General features: G+C 40.4%; 1 protein-coding gene across 6 annotated transcripts in view; it reads right to left on the bottom strand.

Annotated features, from left to right (window-relative positions):
• ATAD2B (ATPase family AAA domain containing 2B) overlaps positions 1–14,055 on the bottom strand; it is a 151,144-nt gene extending 137,089 nt beyond the window's left edge. For all 6 annotated transcript variants that reach the window (XR_013831073.1, XR_013831074.1, XM_079940979.1 and 3 more), the window contains exon 1: positions 13,471–14,055. Coding sequence is in view for 4 of the 6 variants with exons in the window: in XM_079940979.1 (XP_079797105.1) it covers positions 13,471–13,686 (216 nt within the window). In the remaining 2 variants the exon portion in view is untranslated. The remainder of the gene's footprint in view (positions 1–13,470) is intronic.
• Positions 14,056–26,791: the final 12,736 nt, after the last annotated feature.

Below are 26,791 nucleotides of genomic sequence, written 5' to 3'. Positions count from 1 at the left end.
TCTGATAGGGCAATTTCTGCAAAATGCTGAGGTGGAAATCACTAAGTGAAGAACCCAGTGAGTGGTAAGAATGTAGAGCTGATAAACTACAGGGCTGATATGTAGAGCTGATAAACTACAGGGCTACTCTTATGTGTCAGAATTAAGAAGAATAAGATAATAGGCTTAAAGAGGTTACAAAGTCAAAGAAGGCAGTGAAGGATTTTCTTTTTTTAAAAGAAGACCTGGATTCTTGTAAACAGAAGAAAAGGAACCACAGAAGAGAATAAAATACAATAAAATTTTAAAGAGGGTAATTCCCTGGAGGTCCATGGGTTAGAACTTGGCGCTCTCAACGCTGGGTTCGATCCCTGGTTGGGGAACTAAGATCCTACAAGCTACACAGCAAGGCCAAAAAAAAAAAGAGCAAGATAACTGATGAGAAAAAGATCCTCAAGAGACAAGAAAAAACAGAACAGGAACTGCCAACAGGTTAGATCAGAAAGTATATGGGTGCAATCAATCTTTTCCAATTTCCTTTATAAGACAGCCTTTTTTTCTACCTTTCTTAAAAACAGGTACTCCTGTTTTCATGAGAGTTTAGAAGTTCAGTCAATTTCTTTTTCTTTCATTTGTAAAAAGAATTCACAGAGGCAGCAGTTACCATGACTTCAGGAAACAAAACTCACACTGCTGTTTATTTTCTTAGAGCCAGTACTATTCTACGAAGTCCTAAAACTTCAGGCACACAAAATGTCCTAAAATTTCCTCAAATATCCCAAGAGCAATGGCTTACTAGTTTAATATTTCTAAACAATCATCATGAAAGAATACAGAAAGGGAAAAAAATATATAGAAGTGAGCTGAGGAGTTGTAAAAAGATAAAAATAGCCTATTATAGTTTAAACTGCATTTTTCTTCCTGGAAGATAATTCTTTTACCTGAAAATATTACACTACTTAAAATGACAAAGAGGGACTTCCCCGTGGCGCAGTGGTTAAGAATCCGCCTGGCAATGCAAGGGAAATGGGTTTGAGCCCTGGTCAGGGAAGATCCCACATGCCATGGAGCAGCTAGGGCCCTGCGCCACAACTACTGAGCCCACGTGCCACAACTACTGAAGCCTGTGCACCCTAGAGCCCATGCTCTGCAACAAGAGAAGCCACCACAATGAGAAGCCTGCGCACCACAACAGAGTAGCCCCCACTCGCCACAACTAGAGAAAGCCCGCGTGCAGCAACGAAGACCCAAAGCAGCCAAAAATAAATAATAAAAAAATTTTTAATGACGAAGAGACAATAGGCATACTGAAAAATGCCACAGACTTAAAAGTTAGACAGAACCAGTCTTATATTGCAGCACTACCACTGTAATTCAAAAACTACTATTTACCTAATAAGATTGTTAGAACCAGGTGAAGAAGTATAAGTAACAAATATTACACCTGCAGCCTGACAGTGGATACAGTCTCAAGTAAGGATACTTGTTTGGCTTTGTGGTATTAACATAATTTCATAAGCTTATTAATTATCTTCAGGGATCCATTCCTTCCACAAACAAAATTTATTAACACCTGTTACTGTGTTAGATACTAAAGATACTTGATGATTAAACACTCTGCCCTTCAAAAAACTTAAATCCTAACTCCTTAAATCGGCCAGTAAAAGGTATATAAAAACTTAACAGTGCTGAGAGTACTGGGGAGAGGAGTGCATACTGATTTAGCCTATTTATAAAACAATTTGGCAAAACCTATAAAAATTTAAAGTACAGTATACCTTTGACTCAGTATTTATTTCCACTTTGCCTAAAAGAGAAAGGTCATTTTATGTGACATTATTTATAATATTAAAAACATGGAGACAACGTAACTGTGTATCAATAGGGAAAAGTTAAAGTGATGGTGTAATGATACAACAAAATGTTAAAAAGCCAGCAAGGACAGATATGAAAGAATGTACATGATACATAGTTAAGTAGAAAAATTAACTATCATAAATAGTATATAAGGTATGATTGTATTTCTGTTAAAAGTATACACATATAGGGAATTCCCTGGCAGTCCAGTGGTTAGGACTCCGTGCTTCCACTGCAGTGGCCAAGGGTTCGATCCGTGGTCGGGGAACTAAGATCCTGAAAGTTAAGTGGTGCAGTCAAAAAAAGATAATAATTATTATTATTGTTATATATGCATACACACACATACACATATAAATAACCCATACATACACGTGCAATGGTCTGGAAAGACGTACGCCAGCTTTCACAGTGATTATCCCTAGGAAGAACGAGCTAGAGGAATTAGGGGAGATGGGGAAGGTCCTTCCTTTTTCTGTGCACTTCCATATTATTTGAAATACTGATTTCATAATTTTTAAATAAAAATATTTTGCCAAGGAGCTGAGGTTAAGAGTCTTGTGTACTCCTTTATCTTCAGTGTCTGGGACATCGAGTCACTCAATAGATATTAAAGAATTAAAGAAAGACACTTCCATTTCCAGTTGAATTGTTGCCTTTAAAATCATATGGTCAAAAAAAAATTAAAATATCATATGGTCTTGGACAACTATCATTTCTCCTCAATTCTCCCACCTAATAAACTTGGAGACTTAAATAGAAGAGTAATAACTAAAAAATGAAAACTAAATTAAATTTTTAAATTAATTTAAAATATTTTCAAAATTTTAACATAGAAGCCACCCCGCACCAGTTTCTCTCTTGTTTGCATATCTCAAAGAAGGTTCTCCTACTGTCTCTATATACACATTTTAAATTATTATAATGTGTCACTGATTAAGGAGGTATAGGTCTGCACCAGGGCTTAGTTTTGTTTTTTTGTTTTTTGCGGTACGCGGGCCTCTCACTGTTGTGGCCTCTCCCGTTACGGAGCACAGGCTCCGGACGCGCAGGCTCAGCGGCCATGGCTCACGGGCCCAGCCGCTCCGCGGCATGTGGGATCTTCCTGGTCCGGGGTACGAACCCGTGTCCCCTGCATCGGCAGGGGGATTCTCAACCACTGCGCCACCAGGGAAGCCCAGTTTTGTTTTTTAAAAGTAGATTCCCTTAACTTGCACAATCAAGTACACAACTGCAACACTCACCCTAAGTGTGAGCACTGAAGTATGCGTTAGATAAAGGATGTTACTAAGTCGTAAAGGAAATGAACTTTCATCAAGCAACTTCAAGGCTTTATCCCCTGACAAGTGGGCCACTTGACACACAGGTACCAAATGGTCAACAGAGGTCTGCAACAAGAAGCACCAAGTCTTGTTTACTCAAATAACTGTAAAGTTCAGTAAAGTTCTCCAGCATGCCATCAAAAGTGCTTTAAAAAGTTTGCTTTATTATCAGTTTAGAGACAAAATGTTTCTAGGTGCCAACATCTGAATGAAATGAGTTCCAGAAGGAATGAAAAAGAGAAAGAATAGTTGAAGAAATAATAATAATTTTAGATTACCATTAAGAAATAAATTTACCACAATCAAATAGATGAAAAACCGCAGACTAAAAGATCTAAGATTGCCAAACAAGAGAGTGATGGAAAAACCCACGCCTAAAATACAGTAAAATTTATGAAACATAAGACCAAAAAATTCTACAAAGTTTCAAAAGAAAAAGAACACCTACAAAAGAATCAGACAAACATCAAACTTCAAGAGTAACACTGAATACAAGATGACAATAAAGTAACATTCTTAAAGTACTGGACCTAGAATTTTGTATCAAGCCAAGTTTTCATTTAAATTAAATGAATTAAATTAAATTCATTTAAATTAAATTAAAGAGCATAATGAAAATATTCTCAGGCATGTAATGCCTCAGAAAGTTTGTCACAAAAAGTCCCAGACTGAAAATATTCTTGGAGGAAGCATTCACAAAGAAGAGAAATAAATACAGAATAATAATGCAAAGACATAAAAAGTAAGATAAACTGGTATCTTAGTGAAATTTATTGTTATTGGAAAAAAACTCCAACAAAAAGGAAAAGTACTTATACCCATAAAAAAGTCAGAACAAAAATTCTAGACAATATAGGGCAAGAAGGGAGGTAGAACATTACAAGAGTATGTTAAAGAGTATGTGGTTAGAGGAAATATAATTTTTTTAAGAAAAGAGTTAATCAACAGACATTTAGGTCTTAAGAGCAATCACACACACACACAAAAAGGAAAAACCTTTAAAACCAGAAGACGCACAAACATGGTCTAGTGGACACATCTATAACATTGGACCGCCGATGGCAGAATTCACATTCTTTTCAAGTGTACGTGGAACAATTACCAAAACTAACCATAAACAGGGTGACAAAAATAAGTCATAACAAATTTCAAAAGATCAAAATCATATGGAAAACACAATACTGTAAATCAACTATACTCCAATACATTTTTTTTTTTTTTTTTTGCGGTCGCGGGCCTCTCACTGTTGTGGAGCACAGGCTCCGGATGCGCAGGCTCAGCGGCCATGGCTCACGGGCCCAGCCACTCCGCAACATGTGGGATCTTCCCGGACCGGGGCACGAACCCGCGTCCCCTGCATCGGCAGGCGAACTCTCAACCACTGCGCCACCAGGGAGCCCATAAAATTTTAAAAAATAAAATAAAATAAATCATATGGAATATGTTCTCTGAGTACAGGAGTATTAAACTGGAAGTAAATACCAAAAAGGTAATTAGAAAATAAACGCTCAACAATTTGGAAAAGTAAACAATATATTTTTAGATAACTAATAGATCAAAGAATAAAGCAAGAAGAAAATTAGAGGGACTTCCCTGGTGGTCCAGTGGTAGAGAATCCGCCTTGCAATGCAGAGGACATGGGTTCAATCCTTGGTCAGGGAACTAAGATCCCACATGCCATGGGGCAACTAAACCCGCGCACCACAACCACTGGGCTCACGCGCCTCAACTAAAGAGCCTGCTTGCTGCAAACTACAGAGCCCACCCGCCCAGTCTGCACGCCACGACTAGAGAAGAGAAAACCCACAAGCCACAACTTGAGAGAAGCCTGCGAGCCAAAACAAGAGATCCTGCATGCCTCAACGAAGATCCCACGTGCCACAACTAAGACCTGACGCAGCCAAAAATAAATAAATAAATAAATAAATCTTTTTTAAAAAGGAAGAAAATTACAAACTATTCTAAAATTAAAAGTTTATGTAATATATATATGTATATGTATACCAGAAGAATCCGAACAATAAAAAAATTAGGTAGAATCTTTTTTTTTTTCCAGCCACACCCCGCGGCTTGCAGGATCTAAGTTCCCCGACTAGGGACTGAACCCAGGCCATGGCAGTGAAAGCCCAGAGTCCTAACCACTAGGACACCAGGGAACTCCCTAGGTAGAATCTTAATAAGGGACAAAATTGGATATTTGAGTATCAACAATCAATAAATTCACACTGTAATATTTTTCCATCTCAATGTTTTCCATCATATATATATACTTATATATATATTTACATTTTTCTACATCTAATAGAATATATATATTTTTCCCAAGCACACAAAGAATGTTTACCAAAACTGACAATATATTAGGTCACCAAAAAAAGCATCAAATTCCACAAGAAAAATATGCAAACTATGCTATGTGAGAGCTGTTCCTTGCTCATGGACAACTTAATACGAAAGTGTCGATTCTCTGTAAATTAATCTAGGAATTCAAAAACATTCCCAATCAAAATTCTAGTTGGGGGAATTCCCTGGTGCTTCAGTGGTTAGGACTCCATGTTTTCACTGTCAAGGGCCCGGGTTCAATCCCTGGTGGAAGAACAAAAATCCCACAAGCCACACAGAGCAGCCAAAATAAATAAACAAAATAAAAAATTAAATTAAAAATTTTAAATTTCTAAATCAAAATTCTATGGGACTTCCCCGATGGTCCAGCAGTAAAGAATGCGCCTTCCAATGCAGGGGACGCAGGTTCGATCCCTGGTCAGGGAACTAAGATCCCACATGTCACGGGGCAACTAAGCCCACGCACCACAACTACTGAGCTCACGCACCTCAAGGAGAGAGCCTGCGTGCCGCAAACTACAGAGCCCATGCACCCTGGAGCCCACGCACCAACTAGAGGGAAGCTCACACACAACAACTAGGGAGAAGCCCGCACGCTATAACAAAGAGCCCGCGTGCCGCAACTAAGACCCGATGTAACAAGAAAGGAAGGAAGGAAGGAAGGAAGAAAGAAAGAAGGGAGGGAGGGAGGGAGAGAAGAAAGAAAGAAAGGAAGAACGAAGGAAGGAAGGAAGGAAGGAAGGAAGGAAGGAAGGGAGGAAGGGAGGGAGGGAGGGAGGGAGGAAGGAAGGAAGGAAGAAAGGAAAATAAATAAAATAAGTAAATATTTTTTTTAAAAAGTCAAAATTCTAGTTGGATCTTTAAAGGAAGTCCATAATCTTAACTGGAAATATATACCAAAATCTTTGACTACGTAAGTCAACTTTGAAAATAACGAAGAGGAAGAACTTGCCTTTTAGGATATTAAGACATACCTCAAAACCACAGTCACAGTATGATACTGCCGTAAGAATAAATAAACCAACAAAAAAGAATATAGAGATCAAAGCAGAATATATATGGGAACATGGTATATTATAAAGTGGCGCTACAAAGTATAGGTTGTCTAGTAGAATGAATAAAATAAATCAAAGACCTAAACAGGAAAAGTAAAACTGTATGTGTGTACAGCATCACAACATAAAAAGTATCCCTTACTATGGCACAAAAAAGGTTAAAAGCCACTGATCTATAATACTCTTGGAAAACACAACAAAAATAGCAACTCCAGTAGAAAACAAAAATATTAACAAGCATTTTAAAGATGAAGAAATTTTTTAAAGAATTACTATAGACAGGGACTTTCCCAGTGGCGCAGTGGTTAAGAATCCGCCTTCCAATGCATGGGACTCGGGTTCGATCCCTGGTCAGGGAACTAGATCCCACATGCGTGCCACAACTAAGAGTTCGCATGCCACAACTAAGAGTTCGCATGCCACAACTAAGGAGCCCGCCGGCCGTAACTAAGGAGCACACATGCCGCAACTAAGGAGGCTGCCGGCCCCAACTAAGACCCAACACAACCAAAATAAAATTTTAAAAAAAAATTACTAGGACATAAAGAGTTGCCCATTCTCATTGATAATCAAAGAAAAGCAATTGAAAAGCTAGATATTGACAAATACTGGCAGGGGTGTAGGGATATAGGAACTCCTATACACTACTCCAGAAATGGAGACCAGAACAACAAATCTAGAGATAATATTTAAGTACACATATACTCTATTCCACTTCTGGGTATTGAATTGCAGTATGTAACATACAAGGAGTACACTGCACAATTCCAGGGGGAGCCAGTAACACAGACTATAGTGTGAATGGTGCCTCCTTGACTTTTGCAACATGACAGCCCTATAACAATGAATCAAAGAGACAAAATGTTTGTCTACATGGCACTTAACACTTTAACGTAGTAGCTGGTTGATAAATATTTGTTGATTGAATGAAAGAACAAAGGAATAAGGAAGTCTCACTACCAAAAGTTAAACTCAATGACTTCCAAGTTCCTATCTGGCAAGATCAGAGAACATTTCATTCTAAGGGTATCTGAAGCACCACTGTTCCAGAGATCCCAATTCGGGTCCTAGAATACAGATGGAAACTAATAACGCTAAACATATTTAACCAATAGTATGTATCATCATATATAAATATACCATATAATGTTTTTTCAACAGGTTTAAAGTATGAAACATTTTTTACAAATGGAAAACACTTATCTACCCCAGAGATAAATAGATTCCTAGAGCATAAAATAAATGTACACACTGATAAATCAGTATCACCAAGTAGAGGGAAAGATGGCAGCACAAGTACACTGGAGACCACAAGGCCTCAGGCTTAGTCTTTTTATAGGGGTTTTTTACCCAAGCCATCTTTAAAATACTGGGAAGCAAAAATATTGCCAAAGAGTGGTCTCTACGTGATATGCCTGCTCCTCTCCCTACACGCACCCCGTGAAATCAGGCAGCAAAGCAATTACTGAAAAATCACTGTCCTATATTTCATATCCCTATAGGCTACTGTTCATACTTCCAGTCTCAATACTAGACACCACAACTCCAGATATTCTAGTAAAAATCTGTCTATACACAGTGCGTACAGTATTTTCTGACTGTACAATGGCATCCTTCTTCACTTTTTCAGATTTTTTTTTTTTTTTTTTTGCGGTACGCGGGCCTCTCACTATTGTGGCCTCTCCCATTGCGGAGCACAGGCTCCGGACGCGCAGGCTCAGCGGCCATGGCTCACGGGCCTAGCCGCTCCGCGGCATGTGGGATCTTCCCAGACCGGGGCACGAACCCGTGTCCCCTGCATCAGCAGGCGGACTCTCAACCACTGCGCCACCAGAGAAGCCCTGGCCCCTATCTTGAACTGATTTATCCTGTTAATTTCTCATGTGTATACCGTGTGCATACTTAGAGCTCTGAAGGTAGGGGCTATGGTTTATTTACCCTCTATTCTCAGAGTCCAATCAACACAATTTTCACATACTAGATCGGCTCCTTAATATGCTATTCATTCATTCATTTAACAAGTATCAATATTTATTAAGCATCTTCTATATGCCAGATGATGCACTAGGCCCTGGGAATGCAGCAGTCGGGAAGAAAGTAAGATATAGTGGCTGGTCCCAGGGAGCTTACAGCCTACTCTAATAGAAGAGTCTAGGAGAGAAAGACTTTAACCAAAGGCGTATATTCAACCTCCACATAAAACTACAATAACAATCTAAAAATGAAAAAAAAAAAAAATCTTATACCAAAATACTCACAGTTCAAAAGCATCTGAAGTTCAGAATCTTACAGCATATACTCAAAGTATCTAAAAGCTAATACAAATCACAGTCTATTAATTTTAACAGATAACTTTTCTATTGTTTGATATAAGCCACACACAATAGTTACCTCTCTAAAAACCGTCTAGCTCATATTTAAATAAAGATAGCACATTTTACATGTTTTTTCCCCCTAACTCTGTACTTCCATAGAACTTTTTATCCAAAATTCCATATGCTTTTTACTCAACTCATTTTTCACAAAATCTTCCCCCAGCACAGAGACATAACAGAAATATAAAATATGCCTAGTACAAGATCAAAAACCCAAATATCAAGAAATCAAACTTCATTATGTATGTCCAAAAAAAATACCAAATACATAATTCAAAGTAATGCGGCACTTTTCTGAAGTGGAACCTTAAAGAGACAGGATCACACCCCATTCAGGTGCAGACACTGGTTGGGCTCCTTAGTTCTCATAACAAGTATTAATCCTACCACCTGTCCACCTAGCTTTCAGAGGTTACAGGTTTATCTATAATTAAGTATTTAGAAGACATGCAATCAAGGATGTATCCAAGGATGGTTAAAAAGATTATCTGCCAGGAAAAATGATTTAAGGAATTAATATGCATTCACTTCTACAAGTGTAAATTTCACCCTTGACCTAAAAAACTGCAAGTTTGTATATTTGAACTACAGAAATGGCCAAAAACTGAATTTTTTTTCACATTTCCCTCTCTATTTTTTGACATTTTAATTTTTTTATTTTATCTTTTTTTTTTAACATATTTATTGGAGTATAACTGCTTTACAACGTTGTGTTAGTTTCTGGGGTATAACAAAGTGAATCAGCTATGAATTTTTTAAAGTTGCATTTTCAGTTGGATACCAGAGATAATCCTATGAACTCTATAGCTGCTTTGCTTCAAAACTGTGACGGGGAAATTGTTTTACAACATTACTCAATATCACCCATATGCTGCTCTATATGAATTTTTTTAAGGTAAGATTATTTTCTTTTTTTTATAAATTTATTTATTTTATTTTTGGTTGCATTGGGTCTTCATTGCTGCAGGCAGGCTTTCTCTAGTGGGGCGAGTGGAGGCTACTCTTCGTTGCGGTGCGCGGGCTCACTGCGCGCGGGCTTCTCACCGCAGTGGCTTCTCTTGTGGCGCACGGGCTCTAGGCGCACGGGCTTCAGTAGTTGTGGCTCATGGGCTTAGATGCTCCACGGCATGTGGGATCTTCCTGGACCAGGGCTCGAACCCATGTCCCCTGCATTGGCAGGCAGATTCTTAACCACTGTGCCACCAGGGAAGCCCCATATATGAATCTGATATAAGGAAAAACTTGCTCTACTCTGAGGAACTTGTATTTTTCCCTACTCATCTGAGAGTTATATACATGGTTACATTTCCCTCTCAGACTTCTTTTCCATGTTTAACCCTCAATTTCCACCACTCTGCTTCTGTTACATTGGCAAACGAATGGATGTTGGAAAAGAATAAGTATAGAATGATAAAAGAGCATATTAAAGAAGGATTGAGAGGTTATTTTCTAAAAATAAAATCAAAAATCAAACAAATTTACCTATAAAGTTACTTAAAATATGTATTTTGATTCTCTCAACTAAGATGTGGATTCAAAAAAGCTCAAAAAATACAAAAAGCTAATGACAAGCCAAAAGTACCAACAAACAGGCCTAAAAGAGGTAGAAAAAGAGTTGAAATATTTTCAAAGACTGCTTTCCAGTTCTGTGACTACAGTATTAGTTTGCCGAGAGTGACTCTTAGGTGAAGCAAATAAATGCTAATTACTGACATTTAGGTTAACCTAAAAGAGGTGAAGTTTTATACATGTTAAACAAACAAAAAAGCCAAGTATCAATATATAGCAGTAATTATTATACAACTAACTGCAGAGCACAAGTCAACTTGACATTAAAGTATAGGCACAAAAAAATCATTCCAATAACCTACAGAATGTGTCATGTGTGTATTTCCCCACCCTACACACACTTGGGGGGAAAGCAAAGCTATGACAGATCGTGGTCCTAAGGCTTTTTAGAGCAAATAAAATGTCTCTAGACACAGTGGATGAAATAGTCTAAAAAGAGTCAGGGCCAGGGGGTGGGTGGAAATCAGCATCAACTGTAAAGTGAAGAATATCACACAAAAACAGAAAAAAGGGAACCTCTTCAATTTATATCGTATCAAGAGGAATACATTTCTTCCTACAAAAATAAAGCAACGTCCTAAAGCAACGACATTAGCAACCCATTTTCCACCAAATAAGTCTTTACAGATGACAGCAAATGTCTAAGACACCACAGACACAGAGGGTGCCTTTAGGTACACCAGAAAGGGTGAATCAGGAGTGCTAAATTCTTGTAACATAAAACAAACTTGAAAGCAAGAGCTTACCAAACTCAAATCAACCCATTTCAGAAATATACAACAAGGAAATATACAACCGGCTTCAAAAATATACATAAACTTAAATTCAGAATTATAACTTATGTTCTTCTAAAGGACCAATCACAACATAGGATTAGTAAATCTCTTAAATTTCTCGGAGAAAGCAATTAGATCATTCCATCATCTACTAGGGTCAAAATATCAACCTTCTTAACACTGAAAAACAAATGTTTCAAAGTAACTCTCCACTGGCCTGTTGTTCATGGTCTTTTAATACATTTTAAAAAGACCTTTGAAACAAAGTTTCATTAGTATCCTTCTAGAAAGAGCTCTAATATCTTTCATTCTTCTAGCAATTGAAAAGCTACCCCATGTTCATTTCTACATTAGATTATTGATTCCTTGCCTTTTAACATCTCCATAACAGCTGCTTGACAAATTACCTCACCTTATTCCTCAGGGGGTAAGGACAGCATAATATCCATGAATTCAAAAACGGGACCACAAAATGATCAGTGACAGATGAGCTAATTGATTCACATAAACGAGACACTGCTCTAATAGGCTAGGCATTCATAGCATTATACAATTAAATGCTTACACTCTAAATATTTTACTTGTCCTTAAGGATACAGGACAAACCCTTCTTAAATTACTTTTATTTTAAAATATATGTTAGCTTCATAAAGTCAGTAAGCTTGTACATGTTTGCAATAATTTCTACAGAAAGTCTGTACATGTTTGCAATAATTTCTACAGAAAGTCTGTAATTATTCTGAATAGTTTGCACAACTTTCAGATTTAGCTTTCTTATTTCCACCTAAGAGAGCTAGCTATAAGCTCCAAAATAAGTCTACTCATAAAGCAATTTTTAAAATATGTTCCAGATTTTTAGCAAAATAAAGGCCAATTATATTTTCAAAGATACAACATATTTCAGATAAGTACAGTAAAATATGTCTATTGTATTTGCCTTGGTTCATTCTGATTAGTGTCAGAACAGTATAAGATACAGAGAAAAAAATACATAATTTGTATTTATAATTTGTATTTAATATAATTTGTACATAAGTTGTATTTGTATGCCAACATAATCTTGTAGACCCCTACAGAAAATGAAATATTGCTTTCCTCCCCTAAGAATAATAAAATGATGTGGATTTAAAGGACTATGTTAAATGAACAAGTTCCAGTCAAATTACTCTTAGAAAATTAGCCTCTCTCTAGACAGATGCAACACTCTTTTCTGAATTCATAACCAATCTCATAACACAACCTTATCAATTCCTTTAAAGTGATAAAACATACGTGCTAGCTTAGAGCCTTACCCTGTAATAAATTTCAAGATCTACCACTTTAAAAAAAAAATACTAAATCATCACCGGTCTTCTTCAAATGTCACTTTCGCAGTAGTAGGACGATGGTGTTAATTCACCTTTTATAAACTATTCCCAAAGCAAAAATGGAGACATCCAAGACACCAAACAATTTGGAGATGATAGTGCCTACTATAAATAATATTCGACACGTTTCTTTCGACGTGCCGCTTTTGTGATCTGAAGGCTCTACTAGAAAGCTCTACCGAGTCCCTACTAGAACCCTGGTTCGCTGGCTGGCTGATTCTCCAGCTAAACATCACGTTTGATCGCTCCTGCCTGGAGAGGCGATAGTGTTGATTTTGTTTTTAAAGTTGGTGTCAGAGCAGCTCCAAACTTTTTTCACCATCCCTGCCTGGCTGCCAACCGGAGCTCTCCGTTCACTTCCTCACAAACTTGAACCACCCCCAAACAGTTTGAGAGTAAGCTGGAGTTAGACACCGGCAGGAGCTCTCACACTTACAGGAAGGGTTTGACACCGCATAAAACTTTCACTTCTCCTCTCCAACCCTTCCACCCGGGAACTCTGGCCCTTCGCTCTTGCTCCCCTAGAATTCCCCTCTCAGGCAGGACAAGGACACGGAAAGCAGGCTGTTCTAATGTTCCCCGAAAAGACACCCCCCCCATAGCCCTCTCCCCTGGACTCAAGTCCTGTTCTTTACACAAAAGAGCGGGGCCAGCAAAGCTGTCGTGGCCCTACCTAGCCGGCTGCCATCCTCCAACGCACCCCTAGACCCGGTCTCCGGCCGCCCGAGCGGTCTCCACTGGAGGCTTGTTGCCCCAACCTGGCCAGACAAAGCGCCGGCGGCCGGGCCGACTCGCAAGCCTCCGGACTCGGGCTGCCGCGCTCTTACCCGGGCCTCATCCAGAGCGACGCCGGCGCCGCCGCTTCCCCCGGCCTTGGCGGCGGGGCAGCTGGCAGCGCGGGTCTTGGAGGAGCGGGTCCGAGAGGAGATGAAATGGCTGCTGCCTCCGGTCGCCCCAGGCTCTACTCCGGCCCCAGGCCCAGGCCCGGGCCCAGGCGACTTAGATCCGAGAAGCCGCAGAGAGCTCTTCCGGGTGTTCACCATGGTTCAGCCAGGAGGACGGGGTCCACGCCGCGCCCGCGGCTCCCGCCGCGCCGGGGAGAGCCGAGGAAGGCCGGCCCGCCTGCCGGGCAGTCAGGGCTAGTGGAGCCGGGCCGGGAAAGACAAGACGACCCGGACCCTGCGCAGCGCAGACGAGGACAGGCGAGGGAAGGGCAGAGGAAGGGAAGTCGGCGTGCGAAGGCAGGTAGCGGGAGGCGGGAGCGATGTTCCAGGCCAAGAGCTCAGACCCTCCGCCGGCTTCAACCTACTCAGCGGGAGCCAAGCGGAGCCGCCATTTCTACCCCTTTCTCTCCCGTTCTCGCTCTCGAGCTCCGTGCGTCAGGGCTCCAGCGCCGCAGGGCCGACAAGACCTCTTCCGACTTGGCCGCTGCGGGGCGCTGCAAGGCCGGCCAGCCCTTCCCTTGCCGGCTCTCCCCCCTCTTCCCCCGCCCCGCCAGTAGGCCCCGCCCAACGGCGCGCCGTCAGCGCTCGGCGGCCACGGAAGGGACGCTCTGGGCTGTTTCAGCTCTATGGTTTCCAGGTCTGGCAGCCGCCTAGGAAGTGGGGGGATGGGAAAAACCAGAATGCGCGCGGGACTAGCTAGCGCCGTGTAGTCGGTCGTGGAGTCTTCGTAGCCGGCCAGGACCGACTACCCCCGCACCCCCAGCGTCATCCCAGGTGGCCTCGATGGAGCGAGGAACTACCCGAAAAGGTGGGGGATGGAGGGGGACCGGTGAAGACGAGGGCGCTGTGACCTGAGTTGGAATCCCTGGTATACCCAAGGCAAGACACTGAACTTGAGTTGTACTTTTCACGGCTGTAAAAATGTGAATGATAACTGAGATAAAATATATCTGTGCCGTATCTGGCACACGATAAGCTTAAGAAAGAGCAAACGCTAGAACCCTGCCTCTTTAAACAAAGCAAGGCACTGACGATTTCTATAACCTTAGCCAGACCTAAGGCGTAGTCACGAAGAATGAATTCTTCGTACTAAAAACCTCCTTTTAGCACTGCTGCCCCGCCCGCGCAAGAATTAAGAATACAAAAAGCTGAATACAAAGAGATAAAATGTGTGATTTAACTTTCAAAGAAAAAGATTAAGGGACGCAATTAATATGAAAAGCTATGCTGTAAGTAGAATTATGTTCATTTCCAAAAATTGCCTCGCTAAGAAAAGTTGAAGACTCAAGAACAGTGCTGTAAAAATCAACAAGCTGCATCAAAATTAGAAATTCCACCCATCCAAGCTCCCAGTTGGTCAACAAAACTGCATAATGCAATGGGAATGGAAATAGGTTTTCTGTTGGGGAATCAGAATAGATTCCAGGAAAGCAGACAAGTCCCTCTTACACTAATTTGCATACCACACCCTCCCCAGAACACTTCCCCCACACTTTAAAACCGGCCTCTTTGGGTGTGGAGACCTCGTAATGGAAGACCTGAGTTTTCCTGTGTCAATTACCTATGAGATCATTGAACAGGATAAACAATTTCATTTCCTGAAGAAAGAGGCTGGCCTTAAGTAGTATTTGAAGTGTCCTGAAGAGGTGTATGGTATGCAAATTAGCACACAAAGGACTTGAGTGCTTTCTTCCTTTGTTTCTGTGTTTGTATTTGTAGTCCTAAATTGAGAAAGCCAGATTGTTATTCAGGTTATGATAACCTATAGCATTTACCAACAACAAATGTTTATTCTAACCCCAATTGCTGTTAGATACTCTGTCAGGCCAGGAAATGGAGATTTTTTGAAAACAACATAGTTCTAGCCCTCAAAGAGGTCACAGACAAGGAGGGAATGGAGACAGGCAAGGAACCAGTAAGCTGCAGAACAATGTGATTAGAAAGAATAAGGCAGAGGGACTTCCCTGGCCGTCCAGTGGCTAAGACTCCCAGCCCCCAATGCAGGGGGCACAGGTTCAATCCCTGGTTGGGGAACTAATATTCCCACAGGCTGTGCCAGCCAGACAAAAGAAAGAAAGAAAGAGAGGGAAGGAGGAAGGAAGGAAGGAAAGAAAGAATGAGGCAGAGACCTCTAATTCAAGCAGGGAGCTTTTGAGAGGTGATGACTCCTGAGATGCATCTTGAACCACAAAATGGAGAAAGGAAACATGGACAAAAGAAAGGAAAGCTTGAAAAAGATATGAAGGAGTTGCTTGTTTTACACAGTATGACCTGAAGAAAATAATTGAAAAAATCAATTAAAATCGTTTTTAAACTTTACTTAAAACTATATGAGGGCTTCCCTGGTAGCGCAGTGGTTAAGAATCCACCTACAATGCAGGGGACATGGGTTCGAGCCCTGGTCCGGGAAGAACCCACATGCCACAGAGCAACTAAGCCCACGAGCCACAACTACTGAGCCCATGTGCCACAACTACTGAAGCCCGTGCACCTAGAGCTCTTGCTCCACAACAAGAGAAGCAACCCCAGTGAGAAGCCCGCGCACTGCAACGAAGAGTAGCCCCTGCTCACTGCAACTAGAGAAAGCCCGCGCACAGCAACAAAGGCCCAACGCAGCCAAAAATAAATAAATTTTTTTAAAAAACTGTATGAGCTGGCAAGATACTAAGGAATACTTAGACCAAAAACTAAGTCACAGCAGGAACTCAGAAAAGCAAGCAAAGCTCTAAAGACAGCTTTCACTTTCAGTACATTTGCTCAACTCCAGTGAATTTGATCTTCTATTTCTTCTGCCTACAGGAGACAGGAAAGACAGAAGACATAGTCCAGAACCTGCTCAAGTTACAGAGTCTAACGTAATAACCCTGCAAAATCCTGGTACAAAAAAGGATACACCTAAGTATAAGGGTGAATTAGAAATCAACCAACTGGGACTTCCCTGGGGGCACAGTGGTAAAGAATCCGCCTGCCATTGCAGGGGACATGGGTTTGAGCCTTAGTCCGGGAAGACCCCGCATGCTGCGGAGCAACTAAGCCCATGCACCACAACTACTGAGCCTGCACTCTAGAGCCCATGCACCACAATTATTGAGCCCGCGTGCCACAACTACTGAAGCCCATGCACCTAGAGCCTGTGCTCCATGACAAGAGAAGCCACCACAATAAGAAGTCCACGCACTGCAACAAAGAGTAGCCCCTGCTCGCTGCAACTAGAGAAAGTCCACGCGCAGCAACGAGGACCCAATGCAGCCAAAAATAAATATAAATTTATAAAAAAAAAAAAGAAATCAACCAACCAACCTTCCCATCACTAATCTCCAGGAAGCTGCAAGAACTGCCTTTCCCAACATTTACACTAAGAATGAGAGGGCAAAAAAAATATCCCTTAAGAATTCAAAACAACAAACGGATCCTCAGATTTACAGGCTAAAGTCACCAAATCTGATAGGTATGAAAAACCTCAGGACGATAATTGAAATAGGCTTAAGTCAAAAGTGATCCTAAGCACAAAGCAAAGGCAAATGTAAATTATCTCCAAAAGAATGCAGCTTCAACAGGATATACAAAAACTCATGAATATGACTCAGTTAAAAACAAATCATCAGGGCTTCCCGGGTGGCGCAGTGATTGAGAGTCCGCCTGCCGATGCAGGGGACACGGGTTCGTGCCCCGGTCCTGGAAGATCCCACGTGCCGCGGAGCGGCTGGGCCCATGAGCCATGGGCGCTGAGCCTGCGCGTCCGGAGCCTGTGCTCAGCAACGGGAGTGGCCACAACAGTGAGAGGCCCGAGTACCGCAAAAAAAAAAAAAAAATCATCAAAAATAGCTAACACATACACACACAAAAAGCCAGCCAGCACAAAAGAATAGACAACAGAATGAGACCCACAATTTTATGTTCAGATATGTACTATACATCAAAGATTAGAAAATATTATTAAGCAAAAATGACAGTAAATTTTAAAAGAATGAGATAGAACACATAAAAATAAAAAGATTAGGGCTTCCCTGGTGGCTCAGTGGTTGAGAGTCCGCCTGCCGATGCGGGGACACGGGTTCGTGCCCCGGTCCGGGAAGATCCCACATGCTGCGGAGTGGCTGGGCCCGTGAGCCATGACCGCTGAGCCTGCACGTCCGGAGCCTGTGCTCCGCAACAGGAGAGGCCACAACAGTGAGAGGCCCACGTACCGCTAAATAAATAAATAAATAAATAAATAAATAAAAAAGATTAGAGTTAGAGGTGAAGCATGACCTAAACAAGAAAAAAACCAATAACTTGGAGCTCATCAAATTTAAGACTTTTGCTCTGTGAATGACCCTGTAAAGATTATAAAAACCACACAACAGACTGGAAGAAAATGTTTACAGACCACATATCTCACAAAGGACTCACTTAAATATAAAAGGAACTCTCAAAATTCAGCATTGAAAAAAACAATCCAGGGCTTCCCTGGTGGCGCAGTGGTTGAGAGTCCGCCTGCCAATGCAAGGGACACGGGTTTGTGCCCCCGTTTGGGAAGATCCCACATGCCGCGGAGCGGCTGGGCCCGTGAGCCATGGCCACTGAGCCAGCGCGTCCGGAGCCTGTGCTCTGCAACGGGAAAGGCCACAGCAGTGAGAGGCCTGCGTACCGCAAAAAAAAAAAACAATCCATTAGAAAATGAGGAAAAGATCAGAAGTTATTTCACGTAAGAGGATATATAGATGGAAAATAAGCATACGGAAAGTTTTCAGGGGTGGCGCAGTGGTTAAGACGCCACGCTCCCAATGCAGGGGGCCTGGGTTCAACCCCTGGTCAGGGAACTAGATCCCATGTGCATGCCACAACTAAGAGTTCACATGCCACAACTAAGGAGCCCGCGTGCCGCAACTAAGACAGAGCACAACCAAATTAAATAAATAAATAAAATATTTGAAAAAAAGAAAGATTTCAACATCATTAACCAATAGTGAAATGCAAATTGAGACCATGATGAGTTATTATTACACACCTGTTAGAAAAACTAAAAAAAATAGTAACAATACCAAATGCTGGTGAAGAAGCAAAGAAACTGGATTATTCATTCATTGCTGGTGAGAATGCAAAATGGTACAGCAAATCCCAATATGAAAAGCAGTTTGATGGTTTCTTAAAAATTTAAATATACACTTAACAATACAGTCCCTATTGCAACCCTGTGTATTTATTCCAAAGAAATGAAAATTATATCCACATAAAAACCTGTATAACATAGTTCATTGCAGCTTTATTTGTAATAGCCAAAAAAAAGTCACTCATAGGTCAAAGGTTAAACAAACTTTGGTACATCCAACACGGAATACTGCTCAACAATAAAAAGGAATTAACTAGTAATATATGCAAGAATGTATGAATCTCAAAGGCATTACACTTAAGCAGAAGGAAGGAAATCATATATATGACAGCATAAAACAAAATAGAAAGCAAATAATAGAGAAATTCAAAATCAAAAGTTGATTCCTGGGAGTTCCCTGCTGGTCTATTAGTTCAGATTTGTCACTTTTACTGCAGAGGCCCAAGTTCAATCCCTGGTTGGGGAAATGAGATCCCGCAAGCTGTGTGCCACGCCCAAAATAAAATAAAAAAGGTTCATTTCTGTAAAAAGGAAAAAAAAGAGAGAGAAAGAGAGAAAGTAAAGATAATCCACTAGCCAGACCAGTCAAAGGGGAAAAAAAGCGAGAAGACCCAAATTACAAATTTCAAGAATGAAGTATAAACATCACTCAAGATCTTAGACTTCAAGTAGCAAACTATTTTCTTGTTATAAATGGCCAGTTTGTAAATATCTCAGGCTTTGCAGGCCACCCATGGTGTATTTCACATACTCTTTGTTTTGATTTGATTTTTGGTTTTTTGCTTGCTTTTTTTGTTTTGTTTTGTTTTGTTTTGTTTTGTTTTTTAACAATACTTTAAAAATGTAAAAACCATTCTTAGTTCACAAATGTACATAAATAGGCCACAGACTAGATTTGGCCCACAGGCTGCTAATTGCCAACCTCTACTATAAACTTTAAAGGGACAACTAATAAATAATAAGGAAGAAAAAGTTATTTTAAAAAAGAAAATAATAATAATAAGGAACAACTTAACTTTATGCCAGTAAGTTCCAAAACATAGGTAAAGTAGACAAATTACCTGAAATAAAACTAATTACTAAAGTTCACTCATAAAGAAATAGATAACCTGAATACCCATATTATTAATTAAAGGAATTAAATATGTAATTAAATACTATTCCACAAATGTTACACCAGTCCCAGATGACTTCACTGGTGAATTCTATCCAATATGTAAGGAAAAACAATACCAGTTTTATCCTAACCCTAACCCTGATTCTTTTGGAATATAGAAGAAATATTTCTCAATTCACTTACAAAGTCAGCATAACCCTTATATTAAAACCAATAGCATAAAATAAACCCACAAACTAATTATTATACATATATAAAGAGAGACAAAAAAATTCCTTAACAAAATATTATGAAATCAAATCCATGAATATATAAAAAGACTGATAAATCATGACCAAGTGGGATTTACCCCAGGAACACAAGATTGGTTAAACATTTGAAACTGAAATAATCAGTGTAATTCATCATATCCACACAATAAAGAAGAAAAACCATAAGGTCATCTGAGTAGATCTAAAAAAACATTTAACATATTCAACATCTATTTGTGATTTTAGCAAACTCAGTAAAGTAGGAATAGAAGGTAATTTCCTCAGCCTTATAAAGAGCACCACAGGGACTTCCCTGGTGGTCCAGTGGTAAAGAATCCTCCTTACAATGCAGGGGACGTGGGTTCGATCCCTGATCAGGGAACTAAGATCCCACATGCTGCAGGGCAACCAAGGCTGCGCGCCACAACTACTGAGCTCACACACCTCAACTAGAGAGCCTGCGTGCCACAAACTACAGAGTGCACGCACCCTGGAGCCTGTGTGCCACAACTAGAGAGAAACCCGGATGCCACAATGAAAAATCCCGCATGCCTCAACGAAGGTCCTGCGTGCTGCAACTAAGACCCGACACGGCCAAAAATAATTAAAAAAAAAAAATCCTATATCCAGCATCATAATAAATGGTGAAATTGATTTCTTTCCCCCTAATTTCAGGAACAAGGCAAGGATGTCTGCTCTAATCATTTCTATTCAACACTGGACTGAAAGTCCTAGGCAATGCAATAGTAAAGAAAAGTAAATAAAAGGTATATAATTTGGAAATGAAGAAGGAACTATTATGTCCTATGATAATCTCATGGGAAATCTTAAAAACAATAATAATAATAAATAAATAAATAAATAAACTAGTAGGTCTAATATGTGATAAAGTTTAGCAAAGTCACAAGGCATCAATTTATAAAAAATTTATTTCTGTACAGTTGTAATGAACAATATATAATCTATATACTGAAAACTAAAAAACACTGCTAAGGAAAAAAAGGAAGATCTAAATAAGTGGAGAGATTTACCAGATGACTTAATATTGTTAGGATGAAAATTATTATCCCCAAATTGATCAACAGATCCAAGCCAATCCCAGTCAAAATCCCAGCAGACATTTTGTAGAAATTGAGAAACTGAATCATCACCTAAACAATCAGGAAAAGACAAAAATAGAGAACTTACACTACTTCATTTTAAGTCTTACTACAAAGGTATAATAATATAGTGTAGATATATAATCAAATAGCTCAATGGAAAAGAATAGAGTCCAGAAAGAAACTCACATATATGGTTAATTGATTTTTGCAAGGAGGACAAGGTAATTAAGAGAGAAAGGATAGGCTTTTCAATTAATGATTCTACAATAGAACAACTGTATATCCCTGTGGCAAGGGAGGCGGGGAAGCCTTGACCATTACCTCATTCTATGTAGAAAGAATAACTTCAAATTGATCACACACTTAAACACAAGGCCAAAACTATAAATTTTTTACAATAAAACCTACCTTGGGGCTTCCCTGGTGGCGCAATGGTTGAGAGTCCGCCTGCCGATGCAGGGGACATGGGTTCATGCCCCGGTCCGGGAAGATCCCACCTGCCGCGGAGCAGCTGGGCCCGTGAGCCATGGCCGCTGGGCCTGCGCTTCTGGAGCCTGTGCTCGGCAACGGGAGAGGCCACAGCAGTGAGAGGCCTGCATACCGCAAAAAAAAAAAAAAAAAAAACCCTACCATGGGGTAGGCAAAGTCTTATTAAAAAGGACCCCAAAATGGGACTTCCCTGGCAGTCCAGTGGTTAAGACTCCATGCTTCCGTTGCAGGGGGCACTTGTTTGATACCTGGTCAGGGAACTGAAATCCTGCATGCCACAGGGCATGGCCAAAAAAAAAAGGGCACCAAAACATAAACTATTAAGGAAAAAGTTGATAGATTGGGCCTTCACTTTGAAAACCACTTTTAAGAAAATTAAAAGGCAAGCCATGGGGAATTCCCTGGCAGTCCAGTGATTAAAACTTGGCACTTTCACTGCTGTGGTAAGCCACAGACTGGGAGAAAGTATTGATAAAAATAAGAACAGAAAATAATGATAATAGAATATAAAGACTTAACTGAAAGGATAAGCAAGGACAAAATTAGTTGGTTTTTTTGTTTTTTTGCTTTACTTCTGATGAAGTTAAGGTAGACACTGTAACTCTATAAGGAGGTCCTTAGAGAAGAGTTGGTACTGATTCCATAAGTATAAGATGAGTTCCAAGAGACGGTATTTCTAAGAAGCATGACACATTTTATGAACACTGAATCATTAGACAAAATCAGAATTGGTGACATTAGTATTTTATACTCTCCAATATGATAACTACCACATATGGCTATTTAAATCTAAATTTAAGGAGCTTCCCTGGTGGCACAGTGGTTAAGACTCCGCCTGCCAATGCAGGGAACACAGGTTTGAGCCCTGGTCCGGAAAGATCCCACATGCCACAGAGCAACTAAGCCCGTGCACCACAACTACTGAGCCTGCACTCTAGAGCCTGTGAGCCACAACTACTGAGCCCACGTGTCACAACTACTGAAGCCCGCACACCTAGAGCCCGTGCTCTGCAACAAGAGAAGCCACCGCAATGAGAAGCCCACACATCACGGCGAAGAGTAGCCCCCGCTTGCCGCGACTATAGAAAGCCTGTACGCAGCAACAAAGACCCAATGCAGCCATAAATAAACAAACAAATAAATAAAAAATGGATCAAACACCTTATGTAAGAGCAAAACCTATAGAATGCTTAGAAAAAAACATAGAGGAAAATCTTCATGACATTTGATTTAGCAATAGTTTCTGCCAAAAGCACAAGGGGAAAAAAAGAAAAAACAGATAAACTGAACTTTATCAAAATTAAAAACTTGTGTATCAGGGACTTCCCTGCAGTCCAGTGATTAAGATGTCACCTTCCGGGGCTTCCCTGGTGGCACAGTGGTTGAGAGTCCGCCTGCCAATACAGGGGACACAGGTTTGAGCCCTGGTCTGGGAAGATCCCACGTGCCACGGAGCACCTAAGCCTGTGTGCTACAACTACTGAGCCTCTGCACTAGAGCCTGCAATCCACAACTACTGAGCCTGAGTGCCCCAACTACTGAAGCCCGCGTGCCTAGAGCCTGTTCTCTGCAACAAGAGAAGCCACCGCAATGAGAAGAGAAGCCCGTGCACCGCAATGAAGAGTAGCCCCCACTCACCGCAAGTAGAGAAAGCCTGTGCACAGCAATGAAGACCCAATGCAGCCATAAATAAAATAAATAAATTTATTTTTTTTAAAAATGTCACCTTCCAATACAGGGTGTGTGTCTTCGATTCCCAGTGGGGGAGCTAAGATCTCACATGCCTTGTGGCCAAAAAACCAAAACATAAAATAGAAGCAATATTATAACAAGTTCAATAAAAGACTTTAAAAATGGTCCACATCAAAAAAATCTTTAAGAAAAAAACAAAAACTGGGCTTCCCTGGTGGCGCAGTGGTTGGGAGTCCGCCTGCCGATGCAGGGGACACGGGTTCGTGCCCCGGTCTGGGAAGATCCCACATGCCACAGAGCGGCTGGGCCCGTGAGCCATGGCCGCTGGGCCTGCGTGTCCGGAGCCTGTGCTCCGCAACAGGAGAGGCCACAACAGTGAGAGGCCCGTGTACCGCAAAAAAAAAAAAAAAAAAAAAAAAAAAAAAGGGCAAAGGACTTCATTAGACATTTCTCCAAATAAGATATACAAAAGTTAAGAGCCGCATGAAAAGATATTCAACATCGTTAGTCACTAGGGAAATACAAATCAAAACTGTAATGAGATACTACTTCACACCCATTAAGATGGCTATTTTATAAAAAACAAACAAAAACAGAAAATAACAAGTGTGTTGAGGATACGGAGAAATTGAAACCCTTGTTCATTGCTGACTGGAACGTAAAATGCTGCACTTATTTTACACCTTGGCAGTTCCTCAAAAAATTAAACATAGAAATACCATATGGGGACTTCCCTGGTGGTCCAGTGAGTAAGACTCTGTGCTCCTAATGAAGGGGGCCCAGGTTTGATCCCCGGTCGGATAATGCATGCATGCCACAATTAAGAGTTCACATGCCACAGCTAAGAAGTCCGCATGCTGCAACTAAAGATCATGCATGCCGCAACTAAAGATCACGCATGCTGCAACTAAGACCTGGCGCAGCCTAAATAAATAAATAAATATTTTAAAAAAGGAAAAGAAATACCATATGATCCATTAATTCCATGTCTAGGTATATACCCAAAAGAACTGAAAGCAGGGACTTAATTGGATACTTGTACACCAATGTTCACAGCAGCATTATTCACAATAGTCAAGAGGTAGAAACAATCCAAATGTCCATCCACAGATGACTGAATAAACAGAATGTGATATATATTGTATACATACAATGGAATATTTTTAACATAAAAAGGAATGAAATTCTGATATCATACAACATGATGAACTTGTAAAACATTAAACTAAGTGAAATAAGCCAGACACAAAAGGACAAATATGATACGATTCCTCTTATAAGAGGTACCTAGAATAGGGCAACTTCATAGAGATAGAAAGAGATTATCAGAGGCTGGAGGAATGGGGGAGCGGATTGAGGAGTTATTGTTAAAATGGATACAGAGTTTCTGTTTGGGTGATGAAAAAGTCTTGGAAGTGGATAGTGGTGAGTTGCACAAGATTGTGAAAGTACTTAATGCCACTTAAAAATGGTAAAGAAAAAAAAAAAAAAAGGACTTCCCTGGTGGCACAGTGGTTAAGAATGCACCTGCCAATGCAGGGGACATGGGTTCGAGCCCGTGCACCACAACTACTGAGCCTGTGCTCTAGAGCCCGCGAGCCACAACTACTGAAGCCCGCACGCCTAGAGGCCATGATCCGCAACAAGAGTAGCCACTGCAATGAGAAGCCCATGTACCACAATGAAGAGTAGCCCCTGCTTGCCACAACTAGAGAAAGCCCGCACACAGCAACAAAGACCCAACACGGCCAAAAGTAAAATAAACAATAAAATAACAAAAAAAGCAACTGAGCTTCTTAAAAAAAAAGATCATATTAAAAAAAAGGTAGGCCTTCCCTGGTGGCGCAGTGGTTGAGAGTCTGCCTGCCAATGCAGGGGACACGGGCTCGTGCCCCGGTCCTGGAAGATCCCACATGCCGCGGAGTGGCTGGGCCCGTGAGCCATGGCCGCTGAGCCTGCGCGTCCGGAGCCTCTGCTCCGCAACGGGAGGGGCCACAACAGTGAGAGGTCCGCGTACCGCAAAAAAAAAAAAAAAAAATGGTAAAAAAAACAAACCAAACCAAAACAATAACAAAAACCCTACAGTATTTTGATTATTGTTCTATTGTTAACAGAAGTCAAAAAATAGATCAGCAGAACAGAACACAGACCCAGAATACAGGGCCCAGAACAATCCTCAGCATTGATGGGGATTTGGTATATAAGGTAGCATTCCAAATTTGTAAGAAAAAAAGGGACTGTTTGTTAATGGTCTTGGGACCATGAGCTCTATCTATTAGATATTACACAAGATAAGTATACCTAGATCTAAGTCCAAGATGTCAAGCAAGATGGAAGGGCATTAAAATAGATCATTCACTGAATATAGTTAAGCAGATTAAAATAGAAGGTTAACTACAGATGTACTAATACCCCCTTCCCAGATGCCCAACTAAAAGATTAATAGGAAACCAATAAACAGATTTGCACTGAAAAAAATCAATCAATGTAATACACTAAATTAATAGAATGAAGAAAAAAAAACACATGATCATCTCAATTGACACAGAAAAGTATTTGGCAAAATCTAAGAAACTTTCATGATAAAAACACTCAACAAACTATGACTAGAAGGGAGTTTCTTCAACATGAGAAAGGGCAATCATACTCAATGGTGAAAGGTTAAAAGCTTTCCCCTTAAGGTTATGAATAAGACAAGGAAGCCCAGTTTTGCCATTTCTATTCAAAATTATATGGGAAGTTCTAGCCAGAATAATTAGGCAAAAAATTTAAATAAATAAATGCCATCCAAATTAGAAAGAAGTAAAACTATCTCTATTCACAGATGATGTGATCTTGTATGTACAAAATACTACAGAATCTATTTTAAATTTTTAAATTTTTATTTGTTTTATTTTTTGGCCATGCTGCACGGCTTGCAGGATCTTAGTTCGCTGACCAGGGATTGAACCCGGGCCCCAGGCAGTGAAAACGTGGAGTCCTAATCACTGGACTGCCAGCGTATTCCCAAGAACCTATTTTTTAAAACCCACACAACTATCAGAGCTAATAAATGAATTCAGCAAAGGTGCTGTATACAAGATCAACACACAAAAATCAGTGGTATACACTAATGATGAAAAATCCCAAAGGAAATTAAGAAAGCAATTCCTTTCAGAACAGCATCAATAAAAATAAAATACTTAGGAATAAATTTAACCAAGGAGGTACAAGACTTGTACACTGAAAACTACAAAACAAAGAAGACATAAGTAAATGGAAAGATGTCCATATTCATGGTTTGAAAAAACTTAACACTGTTAAGATGTCAATACTCGAATTGCTCTACCAATTCAAAGCAATTCCTACTAAAATTCTTTTTTTTTTTTTTTTTACAGAAAAGAAAGAGCTGGTCTTAAATTGCAAGGGACCTGGAATAACCAAAACAATTTTTAAAAAGAACAAAGTTGGAGGACTCACA

Source organism: Stenella coeruleoalba (genome assembly GCF_951394435.1).
Source record: "Stenella coeruleoalba genome assembly, chromosome: 13".
NCBI classification, from domain to species: Eukaryota; Metazoa; Chordata; class Mammalia; order Artiodactyla; family Delphinidae; genus Stenella; species Stenella coeruleoalba.
The sequence above is the reverse complement of the archived record's forward strand: the minus strand, read 5'-3'. Positions and strand labels throughout refer to the sequence as shown.